The sequence below is a fragment of the Acanthochromis polyacanthus genome, chromosome 20 (genome assembly GCF_021347895.1).
Source record: "Acanthochromis polyacanthus isolate Apoly-LR-REF ecotype Palm Island chromosome 20, KAUST_Apoly_ChrSc, whole genome shotgun sequence".
NCBI classification, from domain to species: domain Eukaryota; kingdom Metazoa; phylum Chordata; class Actinopteri; family Pomacentridae; genus Acanthochromis; species Acanthochromis polyacanthus.
In genome coordinates, this window is record NC_067132.1 from 23,917,197 (window position 1) to 23,936,837 (window position 19,641).

Here is a 19,641-nt window from a genome sequence, read left to right on the forward strand (position 1 = left end):
GTTGCAATGTTATCAATTTATCCATGTAAAGGATGCAGGACTTGGCTGGTTGCTGTTGTCTTGGAGGGACACCTTGTGGTGAGTGATGGTAGTCAACATAAGTGTCACTTTATTATAATTCTATACATTTAAATATAGCCTATTGTTTAAAAATAATCACAGCTGTAAAAAAGAGACATTTAAGCTTAGTGCCATGCTGTGTTAATTATACAAGTTCTTCCTTTATTTTCTTTTTACCTTCAGGGAATGTTCAAACAAAAAATATGAGAAAAAGTCTAAATATAGGGAAATACTTTCTAGTCTTTTTAAAAATTTAAATGGACTTGGCAAATACAAAAGATGACGACATAACCAGTTCAACTTACATAATTGTTAGTATGTAATAATACATAATGTTAACAACAAAAATAGTCAATCACAGCAATGAAATTAAATAAGCACAATAAATCTCTACAATTAAATTGAAACTAGAATAAAGTTAATTCAAATCACAGTTATTCCTGTAATGCATTCAAAATTGCAACCGTAGTGTCAATGTGCTTTCCAGTGTAGAATAAAAATGGAGAATTTGCAACAATAAAATTAAATATTAAGATTAAAACCCTGCAGTATAATTTCTTACGTGAATTTACTGGAGTAATTTGAATATTACGTTAAAACCTTGCGGTATCATATGGCGAGCAAATTTACACGACTAAATTAAATGTTATGACTAAGGCCCTATAATATAATGTTATTTGCCACGTAATTAAATGTTATGACTAAGGCCTATAATATAATGTTATTTGTAAGACAAATCAACGTGACTGACCTGAACGTTAAGGTTAAGGACATACAGTAGAAGAAAAATTAGACGCTATAAAATGGTGCACACAAACCCAACGAATTTGAAGATTCGCATGAGAAATCAAAAATTTAATTGTAATATTTTTATGAAAAAATTATTTAGGATACTTGTAATTACAGTAAAAAAATTAAATGTGAAAAAAACTGCGATGCTACGTAACTCCGCGCATGCGCAGAAGGCACCGATTTAGCAGCTGTATTTCCTGCTTGCTATTTCCACTCGAAGCGATGGCAGAAGTGAAGGCTTCCCTGATTGCTGGAGGTACGTTCACTTGTTTATTCCCTGTACCGTTAACACTAGACTTCACCCACTTTCGGAGCTTCTGTTCTAACGGCATTTAAAGCTGCTGTGGCTGAAACTGAGGCGCAAACTGGAGCACAGTTAGCTGAGGCGACAGCTTTAGCTGGGGATGCTTCAGTCATGAGGTTTCAGTGCTGGAGGGCTGGAGGAGGCTGGAAAAGCTGCTGCATCGCACTGAGATAAACATGCACGTTGTCTGATGTATTTCCCCCCATGTTTCTTTTATCGTTGCAGTTGTGTTGGCTTTCCTGAGTTCGGCGGTGCTTGCATTTGTTGAGGATCTAGATGACACGTAAGTGATGCCCTGCTACAGTGATTCAGCTTCCTGCCACTGTCTCCCAAAAACACGGTCTTGTAATGCAACTTCCGAGTGTACAAATACAGTCTGATGGCTTCTTCCTCAATAGTTCCTGTACTTGGGCTTTTTTATAACTTGTGCCGCTACTAAATGATACAGTGCTGTTAGATGTTAAAGGTTACATTACATTTTTTAAAGAGTCACAAAAACAGAAGTAGGAAATTAGTTGGGTAATCTTGATTACTTCACAGCCTTCAGTGTTTTTTTTTTTAATTGGATGACCCTTGTGAAAAGTCATTGGACATTATGACTGCTGTGTGTGTGAATATCTGTGATCTACCTGTAAGTCTGTACTTATATAGTTTAGTCAATCTTTTTTTTTTTTTAACCTACAATAATTTGAGCTGCAACATTTAGTCCATTAGTTGACTTTCAGGAATTTAGTCTTACTATTATGTAGCTAAACATGTAAATAATACACATTTCTGGAAGGTGAAGGCACCATCTTGTGCTAATTCTTAACTTTAAAGTACTTTAGAGCCTGTTTTACATCATCGTTTTAGTTGTAGAACTCTATAAATGCATTGAGTACAGTAGGAATGCACAATGTTATTGCTAGATAAAGAATTTCAAATGAAACAATGGCAGACAGATCATGTGTTTTAGGCTGAAAGTTTACAGTATTGTTTGAAAATTTTGCATGAAAATAAATATGGCTTATTCAACTCTTCAATAGTTTGAGCTGCAAAGATTATTCCTATATGTGTTCTACAACCTCGATAAGCAATTGGTTAACAAATAGTTATTTTTAGGTTTAGGTACACAATCCTGCCATTGAAGTGTGAGAATATGATGCTTGTCTTGCACACTGAATATCTTTTTCTTTCTAAAATGAATAATCAATAGTAAAAGGTGTTTCTATCTGTGTAAATGCTACAGTAATTGTTGCTCTGTGCGCTGTGGTGTTGTTTTATAACATGGAACAGGCCTCTTATAATGCAGCTTTCGGTGTGCACTTAATATCATATCATGTTAGTATGAAACTAATTGTGTGACTTTTTTCCTCTCTCTGACAGATTTAAAGACACTAGAGTGAATGACATCTGGCTGGTTGATGTGAGTCTACTGTTATATACACACACACACACACACATACACAACACACAAAAACTAATCTGGGCCCATTGAGCTATGCTTTACTTCATATCCAGCACTCCGCTGTCTGGATCATCCCCTGCGGAAGTGGCAGCAGTCAGGGTGGGATGCAGTAAGGGAGGGGATCTGCAGACCGTCCTCTGTGTTTGTGATTAGTGAATGACAAGTCATGCATGGCGGCCAAAGCCAGGGGGCTGGGAGAGGTTTATGTCAGAGTTGGTGCCGGCCCATAGAAGCAAATCTAGTAGCTCGAGTGCCCAAAGTTGGTTTCGTTGGGGAGTTTGGACATGTCACTATTTCTCATACTGACCCAATTGTTAGAATTTGTGTTTTGTCACAACTTAGTTCTCGAAATGAAAATTTAAATCTGTCTTTATCTGAATTGTTCCAATGCATTTGCAAAGGAATTTGAATTCAAATTAATGAAGCAACAAATTCTATTGAGCTGTAATAAATATGAATATATAATAATAAAAAAACAATTGTCATAGTATAACATGAAGAGCATCATCATTGTGCAGCTTCACGTTGATATTTAGCCTCTTTAGGCCTGTTGCTTTATGCTCATTAAGTGTATAGTGTACACTAGGGATGCAGAATAATGTCGCCCAGGGGAGGATCTACTGGGGTGGCATAGGGTGGTAACTGCCACCGCCAGAAGATGCCTCGCCTCCCTGGCTGTCACCCCAGTTGTGAACGATCTAATTCAAAAATATGTACAGTGGTCCCTCACCTGTCGCAGGGGTTACGTTCTAGACCCCCAGCAATAGGCGATAATCCACAAAGTAGGGACATTATTTATTTTATTATTTATATATATTTTAAGGCTTTAGAAACCTTTCCCACACTCTTATTAAACTTTCCCACACTTTTATAAACACTTCATGTGCTCTTCAAACTGCGGAATTTTAACAACATATAAAATTCTATTCGGATATTCACCAGCTATGGAAGGTTTTGTATGTAATTGGAGGAGTTTTCTTATTTTGCCAAGTGATTGTGTACATTTAAAAAAAACACTTAATGACTACGTACATCTGCTGGTTGGCCATCATGTTAAGAGCAGGCATTATAATATGTTCAATCCACTGCAGCAGAGACCTGATTTTCTCTGCAATTAAAGGGAAAAACGTGTGTATTCATCTGTATTGGCATCAATATTTGACCAAATGAGTTGGAAAATATTGGCATATTGGATATTGGCAAATATCTGGTGTTGTGCATCCTCAGTGTACCGTTTCAAATTTTTAGCGCTGGCAAAGTTGGTGAGTAGTGGGTGGACACATTGGAGCAGTTATCAGCTCAAGAGCCAGATTTTTTGTTAAGAGCTGATGGAGCCCAAATTGGACCCAGAAAAGAATGAATGAATTGGAAAAAAAAAAAATCCAAATGAATGCAGATTGCTTCATAAGGTGGTGATGTATCTGGGCTGCGTGTCTTTTGAAATATTCTGAAGTGTAATCTGCTTTAAGTGTTTAAAAAAAATGAAAATAGAAGAATTCCACTTTAAACAAGCATACTGTGTGATACAGGTACGTGTGCGGTTATTTCTTGCTCCTGCCTGAGCGAGAAATAACGAGTGACACTGCTGATATTATTATGGTTATTTATGCAGGGACAGTGCACATTAATAAGAATCACTGTAAATGTGTCGGTGTTAGCCAGACGGCTAATTTTAATTGCTGTCCCCTCGATCAGATGGTAGATTAGCTGTTAAACTGACAGTAAAACAACTGCATGTAAAATTAATGCGGCAAGAACAAAGTGAAAACTGAAAAAAAATAAAAAGCTTCAAAGAGCCAAATGTGGCAAATGGCATGCAAACACAAGCATGCACAATGCAGACAATTAATATATATGTATTATAGATATGCATGTATAAAAAACATTAAGTCTCATTACATTAGAGATAATAGTGGTAAAACCGGAAGGGTCACAACCTGACGAATGCAGGCAAGAAGGCAAGACAAGCATGTGTGCGGTGGCATGTTTAAAGACAAACACAGCCTCAAGGGAACGTTAGTGGGTGTGTCAAAACTCTTTAGAAGAAGCGTTGCTATAGAAATAAATTGCCTTTTTACAAGTACGCACTGTGCGACTGTGGCAAATAGGCTGCAGTTACAGAATATATTTGTTTTGTTCTAAACACTAATTCAGCGTTCTCAGCAGAGGTCTTGCTGCTGCAGATGTGCCTTAAATAGCCTTTTATGTGAAATTTATTAGGTGTAGTGGATTGAAAGTCACACAGCTATGGTCGTGTTTGTGAGGTTTTTCACATTTGTTGTGTCTAAAACCTCTTTAATATTGCTATTTTGTGCATAATCAGACTATTGGAAAGCGTTCAAAAGTGCAGGCCCAAACAAAGCTCTATGGACGTGTACACAAAGAAGATTTAAATCTGTTTCTGTAGACATACGCAACAGTAAAGCTGCTGAATGTTTAACTTGATGTGAAGCCTAATTAACTGAATTATAAATCTACTTTTTTGTGTAATATGAACAGATTAACCAGCTGTTTTGGTGGGACAAGTTTGATCTACACAATGTTAGACAGGTGGTTTCATTTGTAAGTCGCACATGATCTAAATATTGCTTCCTGTTTTTCAGTTCTACGCTCCGTGGTGCGGTTACTGTAAAAAGCTAGAGCCGGTATGGTACGAGGTGGGAGTCGAGCTGAGGAGTTCAGGGTCGCCGGTTCGCGTGGGAAAGATGGATGCCACTGCTTACTCTGGTGGGTGAATCATGAAGGAGTTGTTGGGTGTTGCGTGTGTCTCCAGGCGATTCAACCTGATTTACTGAGCTGTCCAAACAACATCAAGATGCCCTGTGTGTGTACTTTACAGTGCTTATAATTGCTTATTGTGACATTACTGTAACATGTAGTATCCCTGATGTAGTAATAGTTTACCACAAAAACTGATATGGTGACAAATGCAGTAATCTTGTTTAGTATTACACAGCTGATTTCTTAAAGGTATTCCTTTATGCATATTCTAATTAATTTTTCAGTCAAATTCAATCTGTTTTTAATCAACAAAATTTCACACAAATATTCTCAATTTTACGGTCAGACTAAATTAGGAAGGTATTCAGATCTTGTAAGAAGATGACATCTGGATGTTTAAATTTTCTAAAGAGACAGATGGTTTTGGCCTTTCAGAGCTATTGTCATCTGTTTTCCTGTTTGAGATGATAGTATTTGTTTTCGTGTTGCAGGAATGGCGTCAGAGTTTGGCGTTCGTGGTTACCCTACAATAAAACTGTAAGTGTCCCTGTTTGTTTTGATTTCAAACTTTTTTTTATGCATTAAAAAAATAAATGTGAATTTGCCATTTTGACACTTTTTTTTACAACTCAAAACAGATTTGAAAAGTCCACATGATTAAATGACTTAATGAATTTACACTGAGTCCAATACGTCATTTAATTATTTTAGTAGTGTTTGTCTGTGATTTACCTTTGAAGAATCGATGTGTTACAGTAGTTCCAGGCTGTAATTCAGTGTTACATCATATTATATCTTATACTGTAGCTGTTATTTTGCCCCAGCTGTCTAAGTGTCTTCTCCTACATTTGTGTTGTGTCATTATCAGGATCTCTTTTCCTCCTGTTGTGTTTTATCCCTGGAGGCCTGGCCTGTGGAGGTGTTCTTAGATAGCATATTCAGGAGGGAATAAGGTGTTATTGCGTTTTCCTTAAGGCATAGCTAGGTGGCAAACGCTGTTAACACATTTCCAGCTAAAAGTGTATTAGGTTTGGCACTCCTGAAATCTGTTAATTATGCATTTATCAGGGGATAATCAGCTTTACTGATTAAAATTTACATTTGCCTCTTGGTAATATTACATGCTTGTCTTCAGTTTATCTTGTAATCCGTTGAGTAACAAATGTAGTCTGTGTGGTTTCTTTCCCAACCGTTTCAACTGATACTCATCTTGAAAGTTGCTTGAAATTACTTCTTGAAGTGCAAATTTATGACTTTAGGTAGACACCAGCTGCTAAACAGCAGAGTCCATGTTGACGTGAGATAAATGATCATCCGACATAGCGGAGTTTCCTGCACGTATTTGAAACCGAATCATTCATCTGCACACTGTCATAATGGGCTCCCCATTTAGTTTCATCAAGCTCGTTTGTGGGAAGTGCCACAGGATCACGGCAGGGTTCACAACATTAAACCAAGCAAGTGATGAAGCATCCATCGAACAATACGAGATACCTCCCTCAAGTGACAAGAAGGAGACTTGATTTAGAAGTTCTGTTTCCCCCTGAGTTCATTAAGCCCTGTGGGCTGATGCAACCTTAAGCAATCCTTTAATGCATCGCGCTTGTTGTACGAGCTTGACTGAAGCAGTTTTCTTGCCTGGAACTCAATTAGGAAAAGTAATTTGGTGGGGTTTTTTTGCCGTTGGTGGTGCGATTATTTAGATTACGTGACCTTTGTGATGAATGAGCTTTTACTTGTAGTTGCTGTTTCATCAGAATGTTTTGTTAGAGGCAGGTTTGTCATCCTTAGATGTCAGACACAGACTTTAAATTTTGCCAAACACAAGAGCTGTCTGTAATGGACTGAAAGTAGGCCTGCAGCAATGCGTAGTGTTTTTATTACTGTCTTATCTATTGATTGTTTTTGGACTATGTATTATTAAAGGCTTTGACAGTAAAATGTAAAAAATGGTGACAATGCCCTCAATAAATCTGAGAGAAGCAGCTCAAACCCCAAGATGGTCAGTTAAATAATAATACCTGCTTTTTTTTCTGTAGAACGTGGAAACAACTGTGTTTGTTAATTTATAAGGCCCTTACTGTGTTTTTTTCCTCACTTACATTACTTCGTTACTGTCTTGTAATGTGGGCCTTCACCATACACACTGAAATCAGTGGATTATGCTGCAGGTGTCGGCTGTTTTTATTGAATTTTGGAAAATCGAACCTAAAGATTGACTATTTTAAACCTTAGGGGCATTTTCAGGATTTTAATTTCATCGTATTTAACTCCAGCTACTCTTGTTGTTAGTTTATATTTTAATTTTGTACACTTAAATGCACCAATTCATCTTTTTATTTTACTAACTTTGCCTTTTAACATTTTGATGATATCCGAGTTTGTTTGTGATGACATCTTTTACTCTCTTCACTTGGCTGCATTGTGAATGAGGCATTCATATGAAATGTATTCTGAGTTATCTAATGAATAAATTACATGAATTTTGTTACACCTACTTCTTAGTGTACATATCTGTTCAGACCGTCATATGACAGCAAAACCATCATAAAGCATCCAGGCACGGTCAACAGGTTCGTGGTTGTTTACACCAAATATGAGAGAGAAACGTGATCTAACTCACTTCAATGTGGGATGATTGATTACGCCCAGATGGGCTGATTTGAGTATCACAGAAATTGACTAAGCTCCTGGGATTCTTACAATGACAGTCTCTGGAGTTTTCAGACAATGGTTGCGAAACAAAAACATCCAGTGATTGCCAGGCTTGTTATCGACAAGGTCAGACAATTGCCTAGATTGGTTCAAGCTGACAAGAAGGCGGCAACAACTCAAGCAGCATTGCAAGAGTGCTTCTGAGCAGAAACATTTCCGAATACGCAACAATTTGAAGTGTATGGCTCAGACCAAAATAGGCATTTTTTTCCCCCTAAGAACAGACATCTGAGGCTCCCCAAAGCTGGACGGTTAAATGCTGGAAAAAATGCACATGGTTGGTTCAGAAATTTGGAGTAAACACGATGAATCAATGGAGCTACCCTGCCTTGCGTCAATGCTCAGGCTAGTGGTGGTAAAAAAATATGATTTAGTGTTTTCCTGGCGCACATTAGGTCCCTTAACTACCAACTGAGCATACGTTCTAATCACAGCCAGAAATGAGTATTGTTGCTGACCATGTGCTTTCCTTAATGGCAGCTGCAAGCAGGATAAGGCACCATTCAGCAAAGTATACATCATCTCCAGCTGGTTCCACTAACATGTCGGCGAGTTCAGTGTTCAGTGCTACAGCACCTTTGGGATGTGGTTCAAAGAGAGTCGCAGCATGAATCCGCAAACGATTGCATGATGCCATTTTGTTGAATCTATGCCACAGAGAATTAAAGGCCCCTGCACTGTGTTAGAAAGGTGTGCTAATAAACGTGGCCACCTGTTGTGTGAAATCCAAAAAGAGCAGCTGGATGTAGATAGTAGTTGCCATTTTCGCTTGGTTCAACAGCAGCAACAATTAATCAGTTGTTATAATAGTTGATAACTCAGACAGTTTAATTTGAGCTTTTCCTTTATCTTTCTATCCTTTCAGTGAATGATTTTTATTTAGACAAGCCGTTATCCTGAATATAAGCATTGACATTTCTCATGTATTTTGCTTAAATGTTTATCGGTGTCATTCCAATGGACAAAGTAATGATTTCTAGTGGATGGCTTTGCAGTAAAAATGATCATGTCTTTCACTCTTGTTTTGTGTGCGTGCCTCCTTCTTAGGTTAAAGGGTGATCTTGCCTACAATTACAAAGGACCGAGGACAAAAGATGACATCGTAGAGTTTGCCAACAGGGTGGCAGGGTGAGTCCAATCACCTTCAAAAATATAATGAACTGAGCAGAAGTTTGCTTATTTCACCGGAAGACAGGGTATACTAATGAAAGCCGTCCAAGTCGGCTTATCATGCTGGCATATTTGTTTCACAGCTCAATGGGTTTCTGCCTCTGATGCTCTACTTAAGCCACTGTATAAACTGAGCCTGACAATTTCCCTCCTCCTTGAGGGAAATCAAGCTAGATCCGTGACAGAGGGGTTGATCAAACGCTTGGCTCCGACTTTGAGTCCCGGGCTGCAGGTTTTTCAATCCCACTGGGTGGAGCCACAAGTATAGACAAATCGAGACTTCACACATTAGAGCATCGTTGTTGTGGTTTTTATTTCAATGTCATCCAAACACTACATCCCTGTGGGTTTATTCCTCCAGACCAGCCGTCGAGCTCTTCCCAGCAGCAGATGTTGAGCACATGATGAAACGACATGATGTGCTCTTTGTGTACGTCGGTTGGGAGTCTCCCTCAAAGTAAAGCCCCAGTTCTGTCTCCCACGCATGAATCGAGGTTTATTCCAGCTTCTTCAGAGCAACAACAATGCTACAATAAAAAGTTTATATTGATTGAGTGATAGAAGCACCGCTCTGCTGCATTGGTACTATAGCGTTAACAAAGAATACATTGCTTGTAATAGCTTTGAGTGGTCATCCTTTACAGCTCTGACTTACTGAAAACTGTAAATGCTAAAAGACTCTTTTTTTTTTTTTGTGTTATCAGGAGAAGTACAACGACGTAGCCTCTGAGCTCATTGTTTATACTTACTTCTTCTCGGCTTCAGAGGAAGTCTTGCCAGAGGTAAAGCTTTGAATAAGCATCATTTATTTCAGTCTTTTAAATGTATTGTGTCAGAAATTTGAATATTTCAATATTTCTGTCATCATATGGTATTGATAATCTTGGGCATTGTGCATCCAGTTGATGTTTTTACGTTTGTTGCTTGCTAGTCTGAAGTAGAATAAATAATTAGCTCATACTGTCTCCTACACTGGCATGTTTTTGCAGTGAACAAAGAAATATATCAATAGTATTGTTCCAAATTGTCCAGGAGCACATTTTATGGAGCTGGCTTTAAAATAAAATCATTTTTGTGTTTTCAACAGTCGATGTCTTTGCCAGAGCTTCCTGCAGTTGTAGTGTTATAGGACGGAGCCTACTTTACCTATGACGGTGAGTGCTTTGTCTTCAGTCGCTGTGTCTTGGATGATGAGCTTAGATGTTTTCTCAATCACTTTTGAATGAAAATTGTTTAAGGGAACAGCAGGGTGCCGTGCTGTCCACCGTTCCTTCTTTCCTCCCTCTATGCGCTCATATAATCCTTGGAACTGGAGCTCTTTTCCTCCAGTTTCCCCGCTCCTGCCACTGTTCTTTCATCTTCCTCACCACACTGAGTTATGGTGTGCCTAGCCCATCATAAAGCACCCAGGGCTCTGCCCACTATTGTGTGTGTGGTTACGCCTGTGATGTTGTGCGGTTTGTCTCTGGCGAACATACATAGCAGCCCTGGGTGGATAACTGTCCTGAGTGGGTGTGAAAGACCACAGTTTAGGCCAAAGAAACCAGGGCAGACGCTCATACTGTATATACCAGTAAGACAAAACCAAGGATTGACTCACTGAAGCAGCCATCGGGTCTGAGCAAAAAAAATCAAATTTGACACAAGCGGTTTAGAGGAAGTTGCCTTTTCTCTCTTGCTCAGTTTGAAGCTTCTCACCGCATCAATGTTAGTTCCCCGCATTCCTCCATGATGTCCACTATTTTGCTGCCACTTTGGGCCTGAGCTGGGAGGCGGAAATGGAAGTAAGAGCATCGAGGCACAGAGCCAACACAAAGGGGCACCAGTAGTGGCTGTTGGGCAGGTTAGGCGCACGCTGTATCACCCGGAGAACAAAATCCATTTCTCCCACCGCCTGTGAGTTCATATCTATCTGCTCCACTGACCATTACGGAAGGCGGGCTTCCTGCTCCAGAACCGCAGCAGGTTAGGCTCACCACAGTGGACGCTGATGACAAAACTCCACACTCGGCAGAGTCCTCCAGGACCCTGATGCGGAGGATTTGGTGGCTGTCTGGCATTGCCATGGTGACGGTGTGTTAAAGATGACAAGCACTGAGAAGGGGCGCAGCGTGGCAAAATGACATGGATGCAACCCTCCTTTCAGTCCTCCAGGAACTGCAGAAGAAGAACACTCTTATTATCCGGTATTGAGGGTGGAAAATAGACTGTAGCTCATTAAGCATAAGCATTTACCTCCAGTGACAGCCAAAAAGACATTTCTCCAGTCCCAGAAAGAAAGTAGTTTGACTCTTCAGTATTTGCACCACCTGTGGTCTTCAGCACCTTTTTTTTCTGTCCAACTGCGCTGTGGTGTTTATCAGAGGACTGGTGTCTCTGAAAATGCACTAACTAGGCGTTGGATAAAACATCCAATGTACCTTATGTGGTTTCTCACTTTGCATGATGTTCTGTCAGTAAGCTTTTTATCAAATGTTATTTGGCTAAACTTGTCAGACACATTTGCATAAGCACTCAGTGACACCGTTTTATAGCAGACTGTGACATTTATTGAAGTAAGTGGATATTATTCTGTCTGTATACCTACATATTATATTTTTATGAGCTGCATTGTTTTTATCTACTTGCATTAGAGGTTGCCAGTTCCCAGAATATGCAAACAACTTTTATCTCTCCCCCTGCCCCGGTATTTGTTCTTGTATGTATTTTGTGAAGATGCAGATTCAAAAATGCTTATTAGAAATTCAACTCGCACTTGCTGTTCTCACTGTGCAGGTCTGTGTTTTTAAACAACGGGTCCCACTGAGCAAAGCCACACCGTCTAAACACAACCTCTCGCTTTGTGTAAAATGATATTTGACATATTGGTGTTTAGCTTTGATTGCTTTAGTGCGCATCACAAACAGCGGCATTCCTTTTGAAGAGTGCTGTTAAAAAAAGTACAGCACAGAGGCTCATGCATATTTAATTGCTCAAATCCTCGGTTTCATACTCCTATACAGGTCTGCACTGTTATTGTGCTTGAAGCGCCAAGTTGTTTTGATCATTGCGTGTTTGCAGGGAAAGCTTCTGGCCGACATGTTAGTGCTGCAGGAAAACAGACGAACATAATTAGGATGTATGTTCGTGTGCACAGCATGCTATTTGTAACTGCTTCGGTTGCCAAAGTAGTAGTATTCAAAGATGGTTTTTTTAGCCTTAAAACACACCAATTAGAGCTCCTTATAAGGCTATATGTTAATCTGCTTCAGTGGCTGCTGGTTTGGCCTTGGTGCTCCTTCTATGGAAACGTCGGTAAACCTGCCAGCTGTGAGGCAGCAACCTCTTTGCATGCATTTATTTGGAGAATTTAAATGACAGGCTGATTAACCGTTCATGAATGTGATGACAAGGTGAGGTCACACTCAAACAGGTGATAACACAATGATGACACTTTGTTGCGGCACACATGGGCAGTATTCACTCCACTGGTTATTTGAATCAGCAGCGATTGGCAAGGTCAGAGTTAATGACGTGTTGATGAAAAGCTCAATAACCGGTTGTAATTTTTCTACGATAATCAAGGGCAGAAAGGGTAGAGAGGCTGGTATGCCGCGAAATAAATGTTTTCCAGCTGGGAATTGGACTCTGGCCTTTAGGCTACTGGATGTCCGACCGGATCAGACTGAATGATGTAGGGAAAATATCTAATTAAAATTTTTCCTGACAGATGTTGCGATTTGTTTTACGCTGTATTTTTTAAGTCATGCTTGAGCTCAATATTCACTGTGTGGAAGATTTAAAACGTGAGAGAGCATTGCATAAGGAGGATGGCATGAATTTGTAAAGCCGTTGACATGACAGTTTAAACTGTGGGTCAGACATGCTGCAAAATGTACGAGGTGCAGCTATTAAATATTAACGCTTGGCTCATGTCAGTCAAACCATACCATGCATCCCTGAACCAATGAGTATGCACTGATCAATGGACGAGCATATACCCATGAAAGTTTCAATCAGCTTGGATTAAAAACAGCCGAATACAGAATTAGCCTCATGATTTATCAGCCACACCTCGTACACTCTGAACTGCAGCCTTTGTGGTTTACTGATTGTTTCAAATTACAGCTGATTTGAAACCCTAAGACTGGTTGTAACTGTTGATTATGTGCCACTTTATGTTTAATCTGTAGGTTCAGTATGTTCAGCCTTTTCACCATTACATTCTCACTTGTCATGTGTGACCAGAACCATTGGGTAAATATTAGCTAATGTCAATACACTTAAGATATTACTCTATAACAGACTGAATGAAGACAGTTCACTCACTTTGACTTTTCTCCACTGTTGCTAATGTTTCGCTAGCACTAGCACAGTGGTGAAACATTTCAAACCTACTTTTAATGCATGGTTTCTGACTTTTTTAAATTGGTGGAAAAAATATTTTAAAATAAGTTTTGATGCACTTCTTTTGTTGTCTTTGCTTCCCAACAGCATGTAAGAATAATTACCACTTTCCCAGTTGACAACAACTCCTGAAGACTTCTTTGCAGTTTCTTGTACTCTGTTAATTACAGCTGTGCGTATCATAGCTTTTACCAGCACTTTTTAATAAAACTACCCAGCTGAGTATATTCGCTCCAAAGGAGAACAAAGGAAACAAGCCTAATTTGCATTTTATTTAGGGATAAGAAGATTTTCTTTTCGTCTTTTAATAATTAGTATCTGCTGGGACATGATGCCGGCAACTCAGTAATCCACACTGTTAGTAGTATAGATTTGATGTAGTACTAGGTATTGCCACCAGGTGGCAGTTTGCAGTTTGATACTGTTGTGAAGAGAGGAAGTGGGCACTTTTGTGTTGGCAAGCAGAGTTTATCTATTAAAGGAGCATTGTGACAAAGACTGTTGTGAGGATATTCACTTCAGGCCGGTTAAATTGAGATGAGCAAAGACAGCATTGCTACATCCCAATGAAACATCAGGTGGCTTTTTTCGCAGCTTTTTTCACATGTCTGTTTGACAACAAATGTAAACAAAGAATTAGCTATATGTTTAAGCTAGTATTGATTGTTTTCTCCATTTCCGGAATCAACCCCATAGAAAATTCGACATGAAATTTAATGGGCTTTTTCTAAACTACTAACGGCTGCATTTTGTTTCGCCATTACAGCTTTAGGTTTTGTCTAACAATAGGTTTGTTAAGTCTTTTCTATGCAACCTACTGATTGTAAATGTAAATAAACAGCCATCTACAAATGGCAGCCTCATTTGGGGCACTAGAGGAAAAGTCAGTAATCACTTAAGCATGTAGGAATCATCGACTGGGGACCATTATTATTAAAAACTCAAGGAACTCATCCCAGTGGAGCATCTGTTTTTCACACTTTTGCATGACAGCAGATGGTAACAAAGAGCCTGGGACAGGTTTATGCCAATATTCATCAGTTCAATATTCCCAGGACCAGCCCTGAAGAAACTTAGGCATGAGAATTAATTCACTCTTTTGAAACTTTTATTTATTTGTTTATTTTACGACATTTGAAAAATTGGCTTCAAATTTGCATGCCAGTTATACTGAAACATAACTAGCGGTTACTTCTCAACTCGTCTGAAGTTCCATGTTTTAGCTTTAAGTTTGTTGTAGCAATAGGGTTTGGCGCTTTTTTGTTGAGACTCCTCTATGCAATGGGCTGTAATGTAAATGTCAGTAAACAGCAATCTACAAATGACAGACTCATAACGAGAGAAAAGGTCACTAAAATCTGTAGGAATCATCCTCTGGAGACCATGAATGTTGAAAACTTATGGCAATAAAGCTGATAGATGCTGAAATATCTTTTTCTGAAGTAAAATAATGGACCAAATGCATTACAATGCATCTCCAAACCTTCAGTTGTAGAATCACTTTATAAATGTCTCCCAATCAATGTCTTCTTTACGGCAAATAAAATTCCTCGTCAGCCTGCTTTCTTCCTTATCAGTTAGCAGACTCTGTAACTGAGCAGCACATACGGTATCCTCCAGTGGCTCCCATCCCCCGCTATGCTTTTTGTTGTTGTTGTTGTGTTTTGTTTGCTTTTTGGCATCCAGCCAAAGCATCTTCATTGTTAATCTTGAAGGTTTTCTCTATATAGTGAGAAAGCAGGAGAAGCCGTCTCGCCATTACACTGAGCTATCTGTCATGTTTAAATACATGAATCTTTTCATCCTCTGCCACCTCCTGCGTCTCGCCCTGCTCGAGTTATCTTTGATGATGCTGCCTTCCTCCCCTACTTTTCCTCTCTCTGCTGCCGTTTCTACTCTATTTGCATTGTCTTGGAGGTCTTCTGTGCCATTAACCTTCATCCTGGAAATGTGTCAGAGCTGCCTCCTCCCTCTGCTCCCAACTCCGACTCTGGATCATCCTCTCTCCACCCACTGCCTGTTTGTATTCCCCCTCCTGCCCCTCATCTTTCTCCCTCGTCTCCCAGTGTGAACTCTGGGCTGACAGGCTCCTGTAGGGCAGTATGGAGATTGTAAAGCCGGCGCCCGGGAAGAGAGCAGCTCTAATTTGTTTCAAGGTGATGCAGGTTCAGTCGGCGTGGAGGTTCGTCAGGCTGTACAATCTCAGTATGGGGCCTCCAGCTCTTTGGGAGCTGCGTGCTGTCTATAAAGCCGAAACATCTGTGGAAAGAACTCGCCGGAATGTCTACCAGATCGACTGAGTCAGCAGCCTTAAAAACAAGGCTCCTCTGCCTTTGCACAGCAGCAGCACAGAGAAATAGATTCTAATACCACTGTCAGCTACGACCTTGGGGTTTTAAAAAGCGTGTTCCAGGTTTTAAGTTGTCATGTTCAGTATTGTGCTCCCAGCTCCTTTGGGTCCCAGCAGCATAGAAATCATGTTAAAAGTCATCAGTGTTCTTGTAATTACTGTAATGGTAGCAGAAAGGTCGCGATAACTTATTAACATGTCATAATGAGGTCCCAGCTACATTTGACATCAATTATGAGCATCCTGTAGCCTCTCTGGGCTGGAGAAAACAGTGTTGTTCAAGCAGCCTCGGTACACCCCATTTCTACCCTCCAGGGACAGACTCTCACTCCCGTTTGCATGTTGCCTCCAGATGTTGATAGAGGAGCAGCATGTGTTTCACATTCAGGAAGCAATCCTTTATTTTGCTTTATATTTTATTTATTTATTGCACTTTACGATTCTTTTTTTTCTTCTCCCGACGCGTCTGTTGAATTATGCATTCGCTCCGAGTGTGTTGAAAAAAAATCTGCAAAAACTCTGCGATTGCACGTATGTATGTTTGGAGAATTTACAAACCAAATCTGATTTTAAAACCGAAAAGCATAATGGCTGTGAAAATGAGGTCAGGCGAGCCAGCGTCCCGGAAAACAAAACATCAACATGGTAAATGTAAATGGCTGGTTTTTTTTTTTTTTTTTTAATGTTCTTGACAACCAGCTGTTTGATAAATAGCAAATTAATCTTGAAACGCAATTATGGACAATCGAGCCTGAGCAACATGTTCTTTTATTTTTGTCGTGACAGTCTGTTGCTTTTTAATTGTTTACATCTGCATCGATTCCCAATCTGCTCCCTCTGAGTCACACACCGTTGAGCTGTTCAAGACCTGGATAGCCCCCCCTGGCTACTTCAGGCAAAGGCAGCCCACTGTCACAACAATTTCTGATCGTTGTTTATCTGACCTGTGTCTGTGAATGCTCGGCTTTGTGTCCCCTCTCCTGATTCCCTATGGAGCATACAGGTGGTAAACACTGTGATCTTCTTACAATCCAGGCATCAATACACTCTTCTGCTTTGCTTTTAATATAGACAGGCTGTGCGCTGAATGTCGATAAGCTGCTCTGCGCTTCCGCCTCTGATGATTCTCCGTCTCTGTTGCAGAGTATGAGGACGGCAGCTTGTCATCGTGGGTGAACAAGGAGCGCTTCCAAGGATACCTGCAGATTGACGGCTTTACGTTGTATGAGCTTGGAGAAACAGGTGGCGTATGCAGTTGTCATCCATAATCTAAGATCTCTACCCCCAAATTGCATATTTCTTGTTTGAGATATTTTCCAAAGTTGGATTTTTATTTATTACTATAAATCAAAATGTCTTACGACTTCCTGGTTCCATATCTACTGTTACATACAGTAATAGTCAGCTGTTAGATCCAATGAGATATGATTCAAAGGCTTAAAAATTCAACAACAAAGCACTATTTTTTGATTAGTAGATTTAGTTTTTGTTGTATGAAATGCTGTTAAAACACTGAAAACTGCTCAGCATGGTTTTCCAGACATGAATGTTTCCAACCAACAGCCCAAAACCTCAAAATATTCTGTGTACTATGATATAAAGCAGAAAAAGGCAAAGACATTATCACTTTTGAAAAGCGAGGACTTGGACAAAATAGATGAAATTTCATTTCTGCTGATTTAAATGGCTCTGTTTTGTTATTTCTGAGCCCAAGTTCTGTGATTTTTTTGGTAGTTTTTGTGCGAGTGTCCTTTATACTCTTTATAACCATGGAACCAAAGTTGCTTGCACATATTTTTAAATTACATACTGACTGCAAGCACATAACATTTGATGTGCATCGGCACTTCACACACAGCTTCACTCAACCCGCCTGCTTAATTTTATTATATTATAAAATCCCTAATGTTTAGCATCCCCACCCACCAAATATCCTTTTCTACGACGTGGCAGCTTTTTAATTAAGAATCAAATACTATAGAGCTGCTTTTGTCAGGAGTCGCTTGTAAAAACATCAGCCTTCAATGTGCATCGGGGCCGTGATGGAATAGACGATCCCTTCCCTACAGATACAGCCCATGTTGCTCTACTGGCTCAGAGAGTGAAATACAAACTGCCTCTTAAACAGCAGTAAATTGATGCTCTGTGGAGAGAAAGCTGCTTTCTAATATTAGATACAGCATTTTCCTCCTTTTCGTGCATTTTACTGACATCAGTGCCACTCAACGGGTGGATGTTGCTTACATTTGCTACAGTTTTAGTTCTTGAGTTTCACGTCTCGTTGCTTATTATATTAGCAGTTCTGGATGTAAAATGCTCTCTATAGATCCTAATTAGATAAACACTGAGTGACTAATTAAAGGCTACATAGTTTTGACTGATGTGCATATGTGAAAACAGTATAGAATTCCCCAACTTTTCTGCTGAAGGCTTTTAATGCCAAGTATCGGATTTCATGAACTCGGGTTCAGTGCAGCTGGTGGAATGAGAATTTATGTTCCAAAATCCCCCATCCCACACATCACAAGTCACACTGACACACAACTCGGTGCCCACGTCTAAATCCCAGTGCGGCCAAAATCAATGAGTAGTCCGAAACTATATGTAGATTTGTTTATAGGCCAAAAATGAAGGCACAGAAACTCAGACAAAGATTTGTAGCATATTGAAAACAAAATCTGTTGGTTATTTTCTCAAGTTTTCACCCATAAGGATCAAACCAGCTGCGCATCCTGTCTAGATTTAGACACTGAAACAAAACCAGCTTCATAAAGAACATAGTCCACAAACAGATAGAAAAGATGCCGGCCCAGTCTATGAACATGTTTGAAAAGTTTCAAAGAAATATGATATAAGTCTTATAAATTCAATAGCAGAACTGCACAGCACTTCAAAAGACCTAATAGGTCTTTCTTTAAGCTTTTACCAGAAAATCTTGAAATTTGAAGGCCTTGAGTCTTCGGGCATGAAGCGGTAAGTGATTCAGAAGTGCTTTCTGATGCATTAAGATATGAAGCAGATCTCCCCTCTTTCACCCTTGATATGATTGTGATTACGGCTTTGAAATTGTTTAAAAAGAAGAGAACACGAAACTCCTCAACCTGAGTGACACACTTAGCAACTCATAATGACTGAACAGCTTAAATTATTCTCTCGGTTTGGAGGACGGAGCTGCAGAAAACAACACCAGACTGGTGCTTCAGTGTCGTTCCAGTTCATCTGTGGGTCAGAAGTAGCACCTAAAACTCGCAGAGGGAGACTTGATGCCAGAGGGCAGCAGGCTCCTCATGAGATTTAGCCGAGATGCACTCGAGGAAGTCTATCCAGCCGTAATAAAGAGATGCTCGAAATGAAATGCTGGATTAAGTGTGAAAATGCGGTTCACCGGTCATGCAGCAGGTGCAAGAAAATGTTTTGTATATAAGGTTTATAAGTCTCACTAATGACTTTCATGATATTTAATAAGTCTAGCATGTCATATAGGATGTATAAACAATCAACAAGGACCGGTTTAGTGTTGCCAGTTTGAGAAATCCTCCTCTAATGTATTGTGTGCCTCCGATCCTCTGGACATCAGCTGCAAAATGATGAACAACCTGTTTTCTTTTACATTTCCAGCCTTAATAATTATGTTAAGCCTTTATCGATTGCACTTACATTCATAATTCAATTAGTCAATCATCAGTCAAACTTATA

At 39.6% G+C, this 19,641-nt stretch overlaps 1 protein-coding gene across 1 annotated transcript in view; it reads left to right on the forward strand.

Moving 5' to 3' along the window:
- Positions 1-1,024: 1,024 nt before the first annotated feature.
- The window catches only part of tmx3b (thioredoxin related transmembrane protein 3b), a 40,408-nt gene continuing 21,791 nt past the window's right edge, over positions 1,025-19,641 (forward strand). Inside the window, 10 exon segments of the mRNA XM_051940405.1 lie at positions 1,025-1,108; positions 1,382-1,439; positions 2,522-2,561; positions 5,207-5,330; positions 5,816-5,861; positions 9,087-9,167; positions 9,571-9,682; positions 9,914-9,991; positions 10,297-10,363; positions 17,089-17,187. Coding sequence (XP_051796365.1) covers positions 1,075-1,108; positions 1,382-1,439; positions 2,522-2,561; positions 5,207-5,330; positions 5,816-5,861; positions 9,087-9,167; positions 9,571-9,682; positions 9,914-9,991; positions 10,297-10,363; positions 17,089-17,187 — 739 coding nt within the window. The 5' untranslated portion in view covers positions 1,025-1,074.